Below are 19,116 nucleotides of genomic sequence, written 5' to 3' on the forward strand. Positions count from 1 at the left end.
GATAGAGAGGGCTTACAATCAGACTGTAATTTGGAATATGCATTCTCCGAAAACCCATAATGCCTAAGAAAGCTTGTGTTTCCTTTTTGCTAGTTGGTGGAGACATAGCTGTTATTTTGTTAATCACATCCATTGGGATCTGATGAAGTCCATTGTGCCATTTTATTCCTAAAAACTGGATCTCCTGTGCAGGTCACTTGACCTTACTTTGTTTTATGGCAAAACTGGCTATCACAAGGATTTGGACTATTTTCTTCCCTTTCTCAAAATCTTCTTCTGCTGTGTTGCCCCATACGATGATGTCATCAATATATTGCAGATGTTTGGGAGCTTCACCCTGTTCCAGTGCCATCTGGCTCAGTCCATGGCAAATGGTAGGGCTGTGTTTCCACCCCTGGGGCAGTCAATTCCAGGTGTACTGAACGCCCCTCCAAGTGAAAGCAAACTGTGGCCTACACTCTACTGCCAAAGGGATATAGAAAAACCTATTAGTGATATCAGTTGTGGCATGCCATTTGGCTGCTTTTGACGCCAGTTCATATTGAAGTTCTAGCATGTCTGGCACAGCAGCACTCAGTGGCAGCATGTCTTCATGCAGGCCACAATAGTCTGTTAGACTCCACTCTCCATCAGACTTTCGCACTGGCCTTAAGGGACTGTTAAAGGGTGGGTGAGTCTTGCTGATCACTCCTTGGGTCTCCAGTTGACGAATCAGCTTATGGATGGGAATCAGGGAGTCTCGGTTGGTGTGATATTGCCACTGGTGCACTGTTGTGGTAGCAATTGGCACCTGTTCTTCAGCCCTCAGCAACCCCACAACAGAAGGGTCCTCCGAAAGACTGGGCAGGGTGGACAGCTGTTTAATTTCCTCCCTCTCCAAGGCAGCTATACCAAAAGCCCACCGGTACCCTTTTGGGTCCGTGAAATACCCTCTCCTGAGTCTATGCCAAGGATGCATGGAGCCTCCGGGCCAGGCACAATGGGGTGCTTTTGCCACTCATTCCCAGTTAGGCTCACTTTGGCCTCCAATACAGTTAACTGTGGGGATCCCCCTGTCACTCCAGAAATACAGATGGGTTCTGCCCCTGTATAGCTTGATGGCATTAGGGTACACTGTGCACCAGTGTCTACTAGAGCCTTATACTCCTGTGGGTCTGATGTGCCAGGCATCGAATCCACGCAGTCCAGTAAACTCAGTTGTCCCTTTCCTCCACCTGGCTGGAGGCAGGGCCCCTCTACTCCTGGTCATAGTGTTTGTACTTCTTCTGAATATTTACAAGACATTTGTACTTCTTGTAAATATTTACAAAACATAGTATTTACACTTCTTGTAAATACGAGTCAGCAGTTCCTTCATTAAAATCAGGGATAAGAACTGCCCACTGGAAACTGGAGCAGCAATTTTCCTGGAAGAAGCCCCTTGTGTGATTGTTTTTCCTTGCAACTCATGTACTCATGCCTCTAGGGTCAAGGTAGATTTTCCATCCCACTTCCTCATACCCTCTTTGTGGTCACACAGGTAAAACCACAGGGTGCCCTGTGGTGTGTACCCTCTACATCCTCTCTCTTGAGCAGAGGAACGCTGATTCCCAATAGCTGAGATACTGGTCCATACGGGTGAAGAGGAGGACCCATCCTCTTTGAGTTGCTGGACCTCCCAGGACAATTTCTCCACAGCTGCGACAAGGGAGGAAGGCAAACTTTCTTCGTATTCGCGGAGTTGGCTAGCCGCTTCATCCACCATTGGTCCGTCTTCATCTTTCCAGGTCAGTATTGCCAATGAGTTGGCATACGACGCCAGTGCACTCCATATCAACATCTGCCACATGGGTTGTGTGCACCAGACTTCATCTGGATCTTTGGGTAACTGCTTATTGCCCAGGTCACCATAAATCACCTCCAGCATGGCTAATTCCCTCAGGTACTGGATACCTCTCTCCATGGTGGTCCATTTGCCTGGGCAATATATAACATCTTTCTTGAAGGGATCTCTTTCCTTCACACCCAACAGGAGTTTCCTCCAGAGGCTGAGAACTTGTGCCCCTTTTCCAATTGCTTTGTCAATGCCCCCTTCCCTAGGAAGGGATCCCAGCTGTTTGGCTTCCTTACCCTCTAATTCCAGGCTAGTGGCCCTGTTATCCCAGCATGAGAGCAGCCAGGTGACAATGTGCTCGCCTGGATGACGGCTGGACTCTTTTTGCATATCTAGCAGCTCACTCAGGGACAGGGATCGAGTGGTTACTGCCTCGTTTATGAGTTCCTTCTCTTCCTCCCCCTCTCCTCATGATGGCCCTGCTTTTTCATCATCTCTTTCTAAATGAGCTGACTTTCACTTCCAAGATTTCTTCTTGTGTATAGGGGCGACATACCAGATACTAGATTGGTTCTTAGGTTCAGCTGCAGTGCCTGTCACGGGGGTTGGAGTAACTGCAGTATCTGTCACCGGGCTTGGAGTAGCCATAGTGCCTGTTGCAGGGGTTCGAGTAGTCACAGAGCCTGTCGCCAGGGTTGGAGTAGCTGCAGTGCTTGTTGCCGGGGCTGGTGTAGCCACAGTACCTGTTGTTTTGTCATCAGATCCAGAGACCTTCTGTTCCCCTTGACGGTACCGAGTAGTGTTGAATAGGGCTCGGTAGGCATGGGCCAGGCCCCAGCACATTGCAGTGATTTGTGTCCCCCTAGAATTGCCAGGGTGACAGCATACTATTTCCAAATATTCTACTAATTTTTCGGGATTCTGCACTTGTTCAGGGGTGAAGTTCCAAAACGTTGGAGGTGCCCACCGTCCTAGGCATTTGCCCATGCTATCCCACACACCCTGCCACTCATAACTATCCATCCTTGGGCCAGATCTCTGGATGATATTCTTAAATTGCCTATTAACCTTAGACAAAACCTAAACAATATTCCCAAGAAATACCAATAGAAGTATCTTAAGTACCCAAGGATGTTCAAGATACTGAAAAGTTATTGTAATGAAGGACAAAACATCATAGAAGAAGGTAGCAAAGGTACCATTCTGTATTTCCTCCATAAAAAAACCTCTGAGGAAGAAGTATAATTGCTAATTGTCTCCACGAGGTGGCACCCGAAGTACAGTAATGGCTTCAGTACAAAGCTCAAACACCACATTAAGCTCAAGGACAGTGTTTTAATAACGACTCTCCCAGGTGAAACCTAATCACTAATCGCTAATCACTGCAGAGCACAGCAAACTGCAAAAACCAACACCGATCTTTAACATGTACAGCAAAAAAATGAGCATGGTGCAGATCAGATAAACTAATATCGTAACAGATGAATCAATATCGTGACCCACAACTGTTAACAGATATAAATTCCTTAATACACTCTGGTTAATTTGTCATTATCTCAAACACTTTGAGCCCTGCATTGGGCGCCAAAAAGGACTGTTGTGGTTTAGCCTCAGTCGGCAACCAAGCACCACACAGCTGCTTGCTCACCCTCCTCCCCGATGGGATGGGGGAGAGAATCGGAAGAGCAAAAGTAAGAAAACTCGTGGGTTGAGATAAGAACAGTTTAATAATTGAAATAAAATATAATAATAATAATAGTAATGAAAAGGAAAACAACGAGAGAGAAAGAGAGAGAGGAACAAAACCCAAGAAAAAACAAGTGATGCAACCACTCACCACCCGCTGACCAATGCCCAGCCAGTCCCAAAGCAGCAATTGCTGCCCCCCAGCCAACTCCCCCCAGTTTATATACTGAGCATGACATCATATGATATGGAATTGCCCTTTGGCCAGTTTGGGTCAGCTGTCCTGGCTGTGCCCCCTCCCAGCTTCTTGTGCACCTGGCAGAGCATGAGAAGCTGAAAAGTCCTTGGCTAGTGTAAGCACTACTTAGCAACAACTAAAACGTCAGTGTGTTATCAACATTTTTCTCATCCTAAATCCAAAACACAGCACTATACCAGCTACTAGGAAGAAAATTAGCTCTATCCCAGCTGAAACCTAACAAACTAACAGTTTGTATTGAAAATTTACTCCAGTAAAGTAGTAGGTGAACAAGTCTATGGAATTGTTAACAGCTTCTGAAGTTGTGGAACAAATGCCCTCGTCTAATGGGGTTATGTTCTCCAGAAAATGAATGAAAAATAATATAAACAGTTTAAAAAATATTTTATTCTTTTTCCCTAAAAAAATATCTTACACCTGATCAGCTACAAGTAGATGTTGGTACACTTCCCTATGACTACAAAGTTGCAGGTGGCATTTGTGTATGTAATAATCCTCTAGACTTCTAGTCTTTCACAGTCCATTTGAAACCAGAGCACTAGACTGTGGAGAAGTTTCCTCAGTCTTCTGTAGCAGAAAGATGCTTAGTTAAATGTGCTGGCTACCAACTCTATGGAAGATAGTATATTTCCCCATCTATACATTTTTTGCAAGAAAGATACGTCACTGCATTTAAATGTAATAATTTTACAGTGTTATTCTACAAGGAGTTTTACAATATGAAATAATTGGTAGAAAGTCAGAGACAGTAGAGATGATTGGTCTTTGGACACAGTATAAAGTAGTATGATTGAAAGATAATTGAAGAAATTAAAAGGGGAGTGTGTTGTAAAGTTAAGATAAGTTTGGGTACACTTGGAAATGCTTCTGCGATAGAACACTGTTGAAGACAAAGTGATGACAGAACGCCAAAGAAAATTGTGGAGACACAATGTACTACTTAATAGATAATTGGCTGTCATATCCATGAAAATGATTGTCCTTGGAAAAAGCTTGGAAAAAGAATGACACTCTTTTACTCCCTATGTTTGTGAAATAGGAAAAAAGTATTATCAAGATTCATCAGAAAGGTAGAAAATCAGCCAAATCTCTCAGAATATAAACAAACTGAATAGGAATGTTAGCTTGTTGAGAAGTGAAGGAGCAGTGAAACATAGACAGGACTTGATCCATTCACATTCCTACTGTCATGTTGCCATCTAAATATTTTATAAAATGACTTCACTCTCTCTTCGGGCAGCTTGGAATTTATTTGGAGTGTGTGTGAAGCATTCAGTGTTTATGCCTGGCTGGAGGGGTCTGCTATAGATAATGGAGCCATCTACTTATTTGGAACCATGACATGATTTTTAAAATACATCTTTTGAGTAATCAGTTCTAACTATAGTACATCCTGTGTTATTACCTCTTACAATGCTAAGGGAACTGTTATCTTTGAGATACAGTACAACCTTGGAACTGTCCTTCTGTGTTGCTTACTGAGTCAAAATATTTAATAGGGGTCTGACTTCTGAAAACATTTAGAGTGTGTGTATTAACTGTGCTATACTTCCTGCTTTGACCATTTTTTTTCCTATAATATATAGTTCAATGTCTTATTGTAGAATAAAACCTGAGAATTTCTCATGTGTATAGACAGCTTTAAAATATTTTTCGTAAATTAACAAATGTCATCACGATTTATATCAGTATATTTTTTCATATGTTTTTGAGTAAACTTGCCTGCTACAGTCAGAATACATGTTTAGCTAAGTCATTGACATTTTAACCCCATCCTAGCATTATTACACAAAATATATAGCAAGTTATTTTTAAAGATTGGATCAATGAAATGTATTTGAGGCTCTAGGTCTGCCTGGAACAAACTGAGTCTGAAGTTTATGGAATTCTGTATTGATCTTGTGTGGTACAGTGAAAGATCTGACATATAAAATGACTGGTTCTGTTAAAAAACAGTGGTAAAATGCCTGTTGACCTATCAATGAGGTCTTTGTTTCCTGCAGTGAGTTTTTAATGTATTCATTGAACTGAACGTAGTTTAAGAACAAAACTGCATGGCAAAAATTGAAACAATTTATTAAAATGAATTATGTAATAAAGGTATCTCTCTGTCTCTTTATTTTAAAATGTATTTATTTGAAAATATTAGAAAATAGAGCAAATGGAGAAAAATACTACCTTTTCCTTGAAACTTCATTTTCCTTTCTAATGTTGCTGTATTTTTGCATTTTTCTCCACAGGACAGCATTGTTTGATCATTACGAACTGGCAGAGTATTTGATTTCAATGGTAAATATTTAATCAAGCAACATGTTTATAGAGATTATTGCTATCTATTACTACAGGCCTGCATAGAGAAGTTCATAAAGGAGAATGTGTTCTCAGGTATAGGTTATTTAGAGAGAGAGAGAGAGATAATTCATAATGCATAGTTGACAGTTACAGTACAGATGTAGTTATGGCTCCATAATAGCATCCCACAGTTACAGAGGATGAAAACTTGCATTTTTATTTCCATTTTACTTACTCAGAAAGGTTTCATAAACATCTTTTACCCGATATGACAAACTGGTTCTGTCATCCTCACTTTTAGGATATGAAATATGAAACAAATGCTAAATGCGCATTGAATTTAATCTGATTTTTCCAGAAAGAAGTCCTTTCTTTGAAGTATGTACATATGATTGTTCTGGGATCACATAGCCATATATTGAAGTTTGTGCATGATCTAGAAATATTTTTTACTCTATGTAGTTTGGTTATATTTCTTCACTGAACAATTATAAAGGAGAAAGAGAAGAAACATAACCGGGGATGCTACTGGCTATGCACCAAGTGTCCATTTATACCAATTAAACTAAGGCTCATATAACCATTATATGCCCCACTCTGATGAGGAAATTTTCAGAAGTCAGCAGACTTCTTTTTCATTTTATGTATGTTTAGGTTTTTTACTAAATTTCATCACAAATGTGTTAAGAAAAATTCTCTTCTACATTCTGTTTTGCTTTTCTCAGAAACTCTGTTATAGGGATTGGATTTAGTCAGAACTAGATGTTATGCTTATTTTTAATTAAAATGTGAAATGGTGAGATTTGACTACTTAAACTTGTCTGACAACAAAATCTATCTACAGAAGTTATTACCTGATAAATACAGGCACAAGTTTTTGCATGTGGAGGCTTCTGTGCACAAAGTTTTAGAGGGAATATCTTTAACACTGTATTTGCTTAAGAACAAACTTGGTCCTTCAGTGTAATTTTGACTATTTTGGCCTCTTACAGATGGCCTCTAACAGATACAGTGTTACATCTAGGTCTTCTAGATAGAAAAGGTAAGATTAGCTATGCTAAAAAGAATTGTCCAGGCCCACAGTGTATGCTATTTACATTTAAATTAGACTGATTTTTTTGTAAGTTGTAGGTCAATGTGCTACACAAAAAGCAGAGAAACAAACTCTACAGATATTTCTTGCAGAGCTTTTCATTATTTTGCATTTGGCCTCAACATAACATGGCAACGAGTACATGCTCTTGTTTTGGTGAGATGTACAGCTATGGTTTGCCATAACTGAAGGCTCACCAAAGCCTTAAAAAAAGGCAGAAGACAGAAACCTAGATCACTGTTCCCAACTTCTAAACATTACAAAACTTTATAGCTTTAAAGAAATGCTACTTACAAATCGGTTTGCAAATTAAGATTTTAAGCACAATGACTTTAACAATAACGTCAAAGTGGCCATTGTCATATTTGACAGTTAGGTGCACATATCTGGTCTGTGCATGCAAATGGTGTGATTGTATTTACACGTTATGTACACAACTATAAAGAAAGAATAAAGACATGAAAATCAGAAAGTTCTCATGATTTAGCTAGTATCTTAGCAATTTCTGTGCATCTTTTAGTAGTTTTTTTCTTGTGTACTGGACAATTTAGCATTGAGATGTGTGGTGCTTCCTGAGTTTACTTCATTAATTTTATTGAAATGTTCTTATTCAAAGTAAATAAGCAGTAATTTTACACATTTTCTTGCTTCTTTTTTTTGAACTTCCTTTTTCCCCTTTTGCTTCTTTTGTCTTAACTAAAAGAAAAATGAAATATTAGATTGGTATAAATACTAATTTATATTTACAAAATTAGCATAATGTTTATTTTTATATTAATGTCTATTTAATTCATATATATTAATGTATAAATGCAAAAGTAAAAGGAGTTCAGAAACTAAATTTACAAACTCCTAATTCAGCTGTATCATAAATGGTAAATATATGTGGCAATATATAAGTTACTCCTTACTGTGATAAATAATGATGAATGCTGCTGAATTCATTTTGCTGAAGGCTGAACAATTACATTAGCTGGAGGGAAGGTGATTAAAGATTGCATTATTAACTGGAAATTGCTGCCCTGTATTCACTGAAATGAATGAGCCACATGGATAAAAAAGGTCTGTTTCTTTGATGAATAATTACATTTTTAAGAGATTGTCTGAACTTGTAGAAAGGTAACTGGGGAAAGGGTCCTGCATGTGTTACTCTCAAACATTTCATCAACATACATTGGAAGCTTCCTGTTCTCTGTGGTAAAGTAATCATCGTACATTAAATGTTTCTTATTACTTCATTACAGGTTTTACCATCCTAGAAAGTAAATATTGCTCATGATTGTGATTAATTCTCTCTCGAATTAGGACTGGACCCAGAGATGATTCAAGTTAATGGAAAAACTCCCATTGATTTTTTTTTCAGTGATCTTTGGATATTATCTGAAATAAAATAGATTTTTTGTGTACTTTGTTCAACTCATTCAATTTGACTTGCAACTCAATATCTAGAAAAATGTTATCTAAAACATCATAAAATATACATACATCTCATTGGTTCATTTACTTGTATCTTCATACTCCCTTGTTGGCAGGAGTTTTTAGATAGATACATTTATGCTCACAGTATTTTGCTGATATGATCATAGTGATACTGTGACCATAGTGACCATACTGTCCTGGCAATATGTATCTTGTGCAAAAATAGACAAAACAGCAAAACTGGGCTTTTGCCAGAATATCTCATTCCAGTCCTTGTGCTTCCCCTAAGGAGAAAAGTCGTATCAAAAATCTTGAGTCTGGAGAATAAAAATGTGTCCGCTGTTGATACAGCTACTTTGGAGTCAAAATTAACTTGGTTCATATAGCTTATGATGAAGATAGAAACTGGAGGTAGATCAAGCTATACAGTTCAAACTATACTAATCTCTGCGTGCATTACGTCTTGAACAGTATTCATATAGCAGAGAGGTTCAGAAGGGTCTTGTTCTGGTAATTGTTTGATAGGTAAGACCACATCATTCAAAAGAGCTGCAGTTTTTGTATTTTTGCAGAGCTTCAATCCCAGTATTTTCAAGTTAGAATTACACATTTTCAGTATTTAAATGCATGGAAAGGTACCCTAACAAAAGATCATGAGTTGTGAGTTCAGTATACCTAGAAGTAGGCCACTATTATTTAGGCATCTAAATGTATACATATAGATGACTGGGCTGTGGCAGATAGTTTGAAAACATAGTAGTTTTATGTAGAGATGCAATGTGCTTATTGAATATACTTATCTGGACCATCTGGAGTTACTAAGAATGCCTGTAATTCTGCTATGATTATAAAGAACAGCACCATTTTAAAATTTCATTTATTCATTATTCATGATGAAATTCTTTATTGCAGGGGGCTAATATTGATAGTGTTGACATCGAAGGCCGATCCCCGCTTCTGTTGGCCACTTCCTGTGCGTCATGGAAAATTGTGAATTTACTGCTCTCAAAAGGTAAAAAGGAATATACACATATGATATACTTCCTTTGAGCAGGGTTCATACATGTTAAAACTCTGCATCTAACTTTCCTCTCAATTTCAATTCAGTACTTCAGCATACTTCGGCATACTTCAGCAATTCAGTGCAGGAGCAGCTGAGCTAAACAGCTGCACGGTGCTGGTATCCCCTGAGATAAAGGAAGAATTAGTGTGATGATTTCACCCTTTTTAATACAGAGTGAACATGCTGTAGAAAATTTTGTATGCCATGTGTCATGCTTCTCAAGGTAGAGATGGCACTGGTACTCCATCCCTGCATTCCTTAGCAGTTCACAAAGTAAGCAGAACTGTGGAATAAATACACCACTTACACAGAGTCATGCTTCATACTAGCAATCAATCTTTAAATGTTAAAGCCCATATTTCAAGCGTTACCTGTGATTTTATATAACCACAGTCACCTTGAAAATTTTTGAGCTATATCTTTCAATTGCTACACTTTTGATGCAAGCTAATTATTGTTACTGTATTTCCTCTTGTTAATAGTAATATAACTGATTTTGTTAATAAGCCCTGTAACAAGTTTTGAAGCTGTAACAAGATTACAACTTTAAAAGATTAGAAGAGGTGATTATCTGCATCTTTACATTACTTCTTGATTTGTGGGTGCTCAGTATCTGTGAAAATAAAGGCCCCACATAAATCTTAGTGCTACAATGAAATACAAAATGCATACACACGTAATGATGAAATCTGAGTGTCAGTAGGGGGTTTTTTGCAAGTAAAATTATATGTTATAATGTTGACTTGAAATAATATTTGTTATTTTATAGATTTGTAAACACATTTGTTCAACATTTGTTCCTTCATCTTAAACATCATCAATTAGTGCCAGGGTGCTACATATAGGGTACAAATTCGGTACTACATATAGGGCTACAGCTTGATGTATCCTCACTAGATAAAGAAGGCCAGCAGTTTTGAAGTTGCTGGTATTTATTTCCGTATTTATCTAGGAGCAAATGTATCATTAAAAGATCATCTTGGTCGGAATTTCTTGCATTTGACGGTATTGCAGCCTGGAGGATTACAGCATCTGAATGAGAAATTTCTGCAGGTACAGTAAGCATCAATTTATGTCTTTTTGTTACCCTTACTGGAAAATGTAAAGAAAAAAGCAACTACCATTTTATTTTGGAATGTTTGTAAAAGTTTGTGGTACTTGTTAAGTTGCCCAGTGTCACAGAAAATAGTTTGAAGAGGTACATATCTCTCGTGAAAACGTTTCAAAGCCAATAATACAGTTTTCTTATTGCCAGGCAAAGGAATAACATAATCCCATAAATTATTTTGCTGTTGGGGGATTGAATAGCTCAAGAGGTAGGCAATAAAATATAGAACTTTTCACTTCTATTTTCCCAGCTTGCATGCAGTAAAGCTAGGGGACATGCTCATATTCAGTCAAACTCTAGGACTTAAATAGCTTACAGCATATTCTGCAGGAGCTTTCTGTGGACTGGACTGTAATGAAGTCTTGGATTTAGTTTTAAAAAGGATTTCAAACATGGATTTGTATTTGGCTATGCTGAGGTGAAGCACTCATATTGCTAGAGCCCAAGCTCGCTTGAAAGATTTAAATTTGCTAGCCTCCAGAGCTCCAGGAACAACCTTTTGGATGTGAATCAAGTATAACTGATCTTACAATATCTGCTGAAATCTGTAAACAACTTTGATTAGTAATGCAGAATGGATTTAACTTCCCTTTTCAGCAGATGTTCAGAATCAGTTCTAAACCAGAGTGGTAACTCTCAGTTGTCTGCATTGACTTTCTAATTATTGATCATACTAGTAATTCAGACAAAGGAGTGGAGCAGACCGGGGGAGGAGATTTTTAGTTGCTTTAAGAAAGGCTGTGTAAGAAACACATAGGATAGTGTTAGACAAGGTATGGAGGAAAAACAGGGAAATGAAGATGAGAAAGAGAAATGGGGGAAATAAAATTACACCATAAACCAGTGAACTGATGGTTCTTGACAGCCAGAAGTTTTGCTACTGAATATAGATGATAGACTACCTTTATGTTTTGTACAAGCCTTCTGCTGACAGCGATGTGTATTATGATTGAATGGCAGCAAAGAAGAATCTCCTGTATTGTACTGTGGATGGACTGCAGTAAGGGTGCAGGATGGCAAATTGCTGTGTTCTTCAGAGAGTAGTTGTTTGAAAAAATGGTGACCCACAAATCAGCAGACATTAAATGCTCATTGTTGCTAAATTTACTTTTCCCAAAGTTTGTTTCTTATTTTTAGATACTGCTTTAAAGTATTAATGGTATTGTTACAAGCTATTAGAAGCTGTGGAGCATTAGTGATACAAATGTAATTCTGTGCTTTTGGGTTTTTTTGGGGGGGTAACAGATGGAACATATTAAAAATCTTGTAGTGGATGAAGATAATGAAGGATGCACTCCATTGCATTATGCATGCAGACAAGGTGTGGCCCTCTCTGTAAATAATTTACTCAGCCTCAACGTTTCCATCTACTCTAAGAGCAGGGACAAGAAGTCACCATTACACTTTGCTGCCAGGTTAGTAGTGCAGTCTAGGCAATGGAATCAATGCCATTTTTTCTGTCGGTATTTTTTTGACATTAATTTCTATGTTTATCTTTCAAAGCTATGGGCGCATCAATACATGTCAACGACTTATAAGAGACATGAAAGACACAAGACTTTTGAATGAAGGTGATAAGAAGGGAATGACTCCCCTTCATTTGGCAGCCCAGAATGGTCATGAGAAGGTAGTTCAGTTTCTTTTGAAGAGAGGGGCCCTTTTTCTCTGGTAAGTATACAGATTTCCATTCTTTAAGGCAAAAAAGAACTATCACCCTACATTTTATGTCCATCTGCTAGGAAATTAATACAATATAAATATAAATACAATATATGTAAATATTTAATATATTAATATATACAAATATAAATATACAATATAAGAGCATATTTCTAAAATATTTGTAAAACTAAGCTGATTGTGCCTTCCTTCAGTCTGACACAGAATCACAGCTAGCTGTAAAGCAAGGCTTCTAATGCTGGGGAAACTGAGGCTTCTCTAAATCCAACTGAGAGAAGAATATTGAACCTTTTGATGGGAAAAATATTGTTCTGGAAATATTATAATCACGTCAGCTTCACTTACAGGCTTGAGTAGGGGTTCTTAGGATTGGTGATTCACAGGCAACTTGCCTTGCACCCTAAGTCCTCATTTCAGGTTAAAGATTCTCAGATCATTGGCAGCTCCACAGAAACTTCCAGGCTCACACCTGTAAAGCCAGGAGCCAAAGCGACCAAAAGTTGAGAGTCCTGTTTCCAAGGCACAGTCTAGAGCTTTAACTTTCCAGTCCTGTGCTTCCACATCCACTGCAGCTACACCTTGGAGCTAGGGGCTTAAGTGTTCTGAGGAGATCCTTTAGCAAACAGACCTGTCATACGTTCATTATTTGTGACTGCGGAGGACCCACTAAATGGACTACTGTCAAACCCTTTATTTCCAGTGTCCTTAGCTGGACTAGTACACCTAGCAAGGATAGAGATGATAATATACATATGTATATAAAAGTATATATATGTATGTATATCTATGTGTACACATGTATGTATGTATTTAGGCTTAATTTAGACTTAAATCTGGCATTTTTTAAAGAAATGTCCTGCTAGGTTCTATGTGATAAAAGGCTTAATGAGTTTCGTTATACTAAGATGAAGTAATATTAATAGGAATAGATTTGTGTGCTTATAATGTTTGGTACCTTCACTATCTTTAAATGCAAAATTCTGTAATATGGCCATGATCTATGCCACGTCTGTTGCCAAGTATTAGTCGCAGAATATTGCAAGCATTTGTGTCATTTTCAAGGGACATATAAGAAAATGGGCACAATCCAGATATATACAGAAATGGAGAGAGAGAAGAAAAGAGAGAGGGAGACCAAAATACTGTTATTGAGTTGAACCTTTTACTTCCAAATGATGCATTGATAATCACATAGTAGTTGAGAGAAGGCATGGACATCTCTGCAGTAGTCATGCCAAAGAAAAGAGGTTTGAGTCAAAGGAGGAGACATTTACATTTACTTTAAATTTATAAAAAGTTTTCCATTTATAATTACTAATTTTATACCACTACATGTAAGTGATTATAAAGGCTGGACAGCCCTGCACCATGCTGCTTTCGGAGGATACACTCGCACAATGCAGATCATTTTGGATACTAATGTGAAGTGTACTGACAGAGTGGATGAAGAAGGGGTATGTGTTCACATAGCATTATTTGTTTCTTGTCTGCTATTACTTCTAGACCAAACGTTGGTGGTATGCTATTTGTAGTTTTCCACTGTGCATTACATGTGTAATATTTCATTTCCTGTGGCAGATTTAAAGTGTTTATATTTCCCCACTGTTAAAGTTTATTGCTTAGATTAATATATGATTGCTGAAATTCTTATCCAATTCTTTTAAGAGTGAGACAAAAAAAATGCAAATAGCCTCATAGAAAACATAAAATACTGAGTATGTTAGACATGTCCCTCTTTCTCCCTTTACAGTGCAAGAGTATTTTAACAATGTAGTACAAACATTGGTAATTTAAATTTAAAGTGCTTATACAGAGTAAAAAAATCCAATATCAACTCTAGCTCATTAACATATTTGAAATCCATCTGTTCTGCACAGCGATGTCCAACAGTTACAGCTCCTATCTTGCTCTGAAGTTTGGACAAATGCAGTATCTGTTGGGTCAAAACAGAATCCATTTCCTGGATTGGAGACCTCTTGTATGAACCTGCCTAACAGTTCCCCATCAGAAAACATAGGGTGGTCATTTTAAAGAACTATTCAGTTTCCAACACAGAAGGTGTTGCTACTTTCTCTGAGAACTGGTGTTGAAAACATTTACAGTTATTAGATTAGGAACAAACCTTGCCTAGAAATTAATGAGAATCCAATGCTTAGTTCTTAATTTCCCTCAGAAAAATCTGGGTGAGTTGGGAAGGCTTTCAAAAGTCGGTTTCAGTGTGACTTGATTCCTAAACCACTCATTGCCTTACTTTTATGAAAATACCAAACAAAAAAATGTTCCTCTTATAAAACTGTGCCTGCAGATTTTCTTGCAGATTTGTTTGTATGAGCACATCTGGATATAATTGGATGCTTCTCTTCCTGATTGTCAAATGCAGGTGTTCTGTATCTGTAGATACCATCATTTTTACTTATTTGTGAGTTGCAGGTTGTTAGTTACAAAATTAAAAGATATTAATGAAGATATTAATAAAGCCTTTCTTACCTACAGTTGAGTTTCCTCTTCAGATTTAGCACTACTGTAGCTGTAGACATAGAATAAAGAACTTGTCTATAATCTCTATCAGAATCTCTGTGACAATATTCTACTTTTTAATGTTGCTAAGTAAAAGTATTCAGGACTTGCAACTGAGAATCGCATGTGGCTTTTCAGTGCAGGAAAGGACTGAAATATGTACTTTTTTTAAAAAAAATTATTCTCATGGATGCATTGCTGTACTACTTTTCTGCACAGAACACAGCTTTGCACCTGGCTGCAAGAGAAGGACATGCAAAAGCAGTAAGGTTACTTCTTGACTATGGTGCAAAAATTCTGTTCAACAAAGCAGTAGCTTCTTTTTTCCATGAAGCAATACACAATAGGAGAAAAGATGTAGTGTCTGCGGTCATTTTGCACAAAAGGTAAGGTTCACAGAAAATGCTTTTTGAATTTATTTTCCATTGTGTTTTATTTTGTTTTTTTAACTGAGATTAAGTTCTGAAAACCTGTAGTTTAATAAGTAAGACTGAGTACATTTTTTAAAATTCTAGAGATTATATTGTGTTCTAGTGAGGGCAAATAAAAAATGGCATAATTGTAATGGACATCGGATATATGGCAAGTTGTTTTCCATATTAGATTGAGTATTCAGATTGTGTTTAAAAAAAACATGCAGAAGCCATTAGAAATAAGTAATCCTTCCCATGTCTTACCTCTTCTTACATATATAATTTTGGCCTTTCACATAATGCTTCAATACCTACAGAATTTTAATCAAAATGTGAGAACAAGTGATACCATTCAAGAGATTTAATTTAAAATTGTTGTTGTTTTAAATGTTGCAAATATTTAAAAATGTGGCAGTTCAACTGCAGTTTAGAATATTTTATTTTACAACATAGTGAAGCCCTGCTTCAGGAGTAAAAGTGTTGCACCATTGCCTAATGATCACATCTTTTAGTAAGAGTTGCAGGAACACTGCCAGTATTTTACTGTATTTATTATTACTCACCTAATCTTGTAACCCAAGATTCCAGCTTTAGTTCAACTGTCATATTTTTAGAAGGTCTTAGCATAGTTGAAACATTTCTGTTTAACTGATAATAGAATTAAACATGAATCATTCTTAGAGAAGCATCCAGAATGTTGCTCAATTACTCCCCAAACATCTGATTTTCCAATTGATGGTACATAAACTTGTTATATATCTTAAATAAAACTCAAATAATCTAAAATTAGTTAATTTAAAAGAGAAGCAACTAATTAATTTTCCATTATCTCAACTCATTTTTGCAGATGGGAAGAAGCTGTTGTGACGTTCTCTCACTATTCTAGTGCCAATAAGTGTCCTTTGCTGGAAATGGTTGAGTATCTTCCTGATTCATTTAAAGTAAGTTTTCTGCACATATTAAAGAAATATCTGCACAAAACCCCCTTAGTTACGTTGCATCATTTGCCATTGTTTTTCTAATGCTGTCCTCGCTAATATGTATTATTATAAAATGGAAACAATATAAATTCACAAATTAATTTAATTGTACTTTAGTGATAGTTTCAGTTTGGCTAGTTTAATTTCTTTAGTATTAGAAAAAATTCTTAGCTTCCTGAGGTCAATGGAGCTATAAGAGCATAAAAGTAGTATAAAAAGGAGTATAAAAGTGATGAAAGTCAGAAGAGAATTGGGTTCAAAACCATTTGAGATCTTTTCACCTTCTGAGCTAACTGTTAAATGACACTACAGAAATGCTTTTTATTAAAATAGCAAGTGACTTGGTATGTATATATTCATAAACACTTTACATTTTAAACTAGCATGTAGCCTTGTAAACGGCATAGTTTCATTATTTAACTCCTACATGTAAACTCTGGAGTTTTATCTCTTCAAAACATACACCATAAAATCTGACTGAATCATCACTTCCATTAGATGACTGCTGTATTCGAAGATCATTTTCTTCAAGTACAAACATTGTGTTCTTTCTGATGAATGTTATCTATATCACTTTTCACTTTTCTTTTCCTCTGCAAAGCTGGTTTTGGACAACTGCATAATTGAGTCTTCAGAGGAAAAGACAAGTCGAGACTTCTATGTAAGTGGATTAAAAATGTTATGAAGATAGTACATTTTACGGTCTTAGGATGGAATATGTTACAATGTGCCTGGCTATATGTTAGCAGTGGTACTTTATTTGGGTAATAATTAAGTTAGAAAATCATCAGCTTGGCTTTGAGCTACTAATACTGCACTAAATTCTAATACCTCTTAAATATTTTCTATAGTTGCAATTATAGTTCTATAGTTGGCAAATTGAAATCAGCCAATATTTTAACTTGATTTAGGAATAATTCAATGGTTATTCACCAATAACTGTATTTGAATCTGTGCTTTTAATATATATTTGGCAAAAAACTCCTCAGTATTAGGATGACTTTTAAAAATCACTCCATCAGATAATAGCAATCTTCAACTATTAGTCTCTTTTTTTTTCCTCGGCAAAGCCACTGATTTAATTCTCTTTATTGCCTCTGTGACACTGAAATGAACACGTTTTTTGACTTGAAAGTTCGGGAAGTACCCAATATGTATACTTTAATGTATATGTCAAGTTATATGGATAAGATACACTTGTAGATGAATATCAGATCTTAACAGAAAACACAGGTGACTGATCTTATTTTATCCTTTGGGCTGTAAACAGCTTTGAAGTTCAGTTTCTGTAATTTTCATGCTTATGCATTTTAACAAGTATAACATTAAACTTGAGCAATCTATAGATTTTATCTTTGCTGTGTTAATTCTTGCAATCAAGCTGGGTATCAGTGGTTATGGCTATTTCAAAATAATGTGATAGAAGACATAATATCTATTTATGCATATCAAAAGCATGCCTATCAATAGTAGTACAATTATCATCAATAATTCAGCGTTCAACGTGTTTCTTTTGTGTAAATTTTTGTCCAAAATCTTAAGCAGTAGATTGCTTTCACAATGCTAAGGAGGCATGAATGTTCTACAGTTATGTTACCTTTGAAACCATATTGAAAACCACCTTATCAATTATTACATTGGGTTGTGTCTACATCATTAACAGAAAACTTGCAAGTTTTCTGCTACTGTACATTTTCTTTATATTGTGTTTTCAAAGCCATATAACTTTTAAATACAAGCTTTTCTTCAAAGTCAACATTAAAACAAATTACAGTTATGAGAATGACCTTTTTAAACTGTAATATTTGAAGAAGAAATGTGTACTTTTTATTTTACAATTCAAAATGGCTGTTTGTTTAATCATCTTACAGTCACAAATGTGTATCTTGATGGCATGTGTTCACTGGCAGAGTAACTACAGTATACATCAGTGTTCTAATTACTTTGACACAATATGCCTTTTTTTTCTCAAAAGGATAACCTTTTTAAAATTAAGCACATTATCTCAGTCTTAGATTATCAGTTTCATCATATTTAAATGCTGGTGTATGTTTATTATTCAGATTGAATATAACTTCAGATATCTTCAGTGTCCCCTGACACTTAACAAGAAACTAAAGGATGGTGAAGACATTTTCTATGAACCACTTACCACTTTAAATGTAAGTTCTTTATGTTACTCTGACATCATTCCATGCAGTCTTGCTTTAGATAAAATCAAGAGGTTTGAATTTTTCACCATAATATTTATTCTCCAAAGCCCATAACTCTGTATATTTAAAGTACATTGGAATGAAGTATGGGCCAAATTTCTTATAGTCTAAGTAATAAATAACATTTCTTCTAGGTTTAGATAAAAATTCTTAGTTTGTTTAAGCAACTATGAATGTTTCAAGAGAACATGCTGTACGTGCAAGTAATACATCAAAGAAAACCGTACTCCAGTCATTGTAGTGACCATGCACTGGAATGTAAGGCATTGAAAAAATTGACAAAACTGATTTTTTCATATGCTAATTGCAAAATACTTCCTGTGCCTGAAACAAATTTTGCTGTTCTTTCACACTGCCAGTCTGTTCTCTCATTCTTTGTCAGAAAATGTTTACAGAACAAACTTCCTGGCTTAATTTGATTCCTTTTTGGGCTTCCTGTTGGCAATTAGACTTGGTATACTGTCTAATAATAAATAAATAAGTATTTTCTCATTAAATGTAACTAGAAAAGCTTGATCATCTCACAGGTATAGTTGGCAATAGTCTGTACAATTTTTTAAAGCCTGAAATAGACTAACAG

General features: G+C 36.4%; 1 protein-coding gene across 5 annotated transcripts in view; it reads left to right on the plus strand.

Moving 5' to 3' along the window:
- The window catches only part of TRPA1 (transient receptor potential cation channel subfamily A member 1), a 45,353-nt gene that overhangs the window by 12,301 nt on the left and 13,936 nt on the right, over positions 1-19,116 (plus strand). For all 5 annotated transcript variants that reach the window (XR_012040592.1, XM_072851229.1, XM_072851231.1 and 2 more), the window contains exons 8-17: positions 5,999-6,047; positions 9,475-9,574; positions 10,578-10,678; positions 11,979-12,148; positions 12,237-12,401; positions 13,753-13,867; positions 15,150-15,316; positions 16,191-16,284; positions 16,925-16,984; positions 18,387-18,485. Coding sequence is in view for 4 of the 5 variants with exons in the window: in XM_072851229.1 (XP_072707330.1) it covers positions 5,999-6,047; positions 9,475-9,574; positions 10,578-10,678; positions 11,979-12,148; positions 12,237-12,401; positions 13,753-13,867; positions 15,150-15,316; positions 16,191-16,284; positions 16,925-16,984; positions 18,387-18,485 (1,120 nt within the window). In the remaining variant the exon portion in view is untranslated. The remainder of the gene's footprint in view (positions 1-5,998; positions 6,048-9,474; positions 9,575-10,577; positions 10,679-11,978; positions 12,149-12,236; positions 12,402-13,752; positions 13,868-15,149; positions 15,317-16,190; positions 16,285-16,924; positions 16,985-18,386; positions 18,486-19,116) is intronic.

The sequence above is a fragment of the Ciconia boyciana genome, chromosome 2, assembly GCF_034638445.1.
Source record: "Ciconia boyciana chromosome 2, ASM3463844v1, whole genome shotgun sequence".
Classification (NCBI taxonomy): Eukaryota; Metazoa; Chordata; class Aves; order Ciconiiformes; family Ciconiidae; genus Ciconia; species Ciconia boyciana.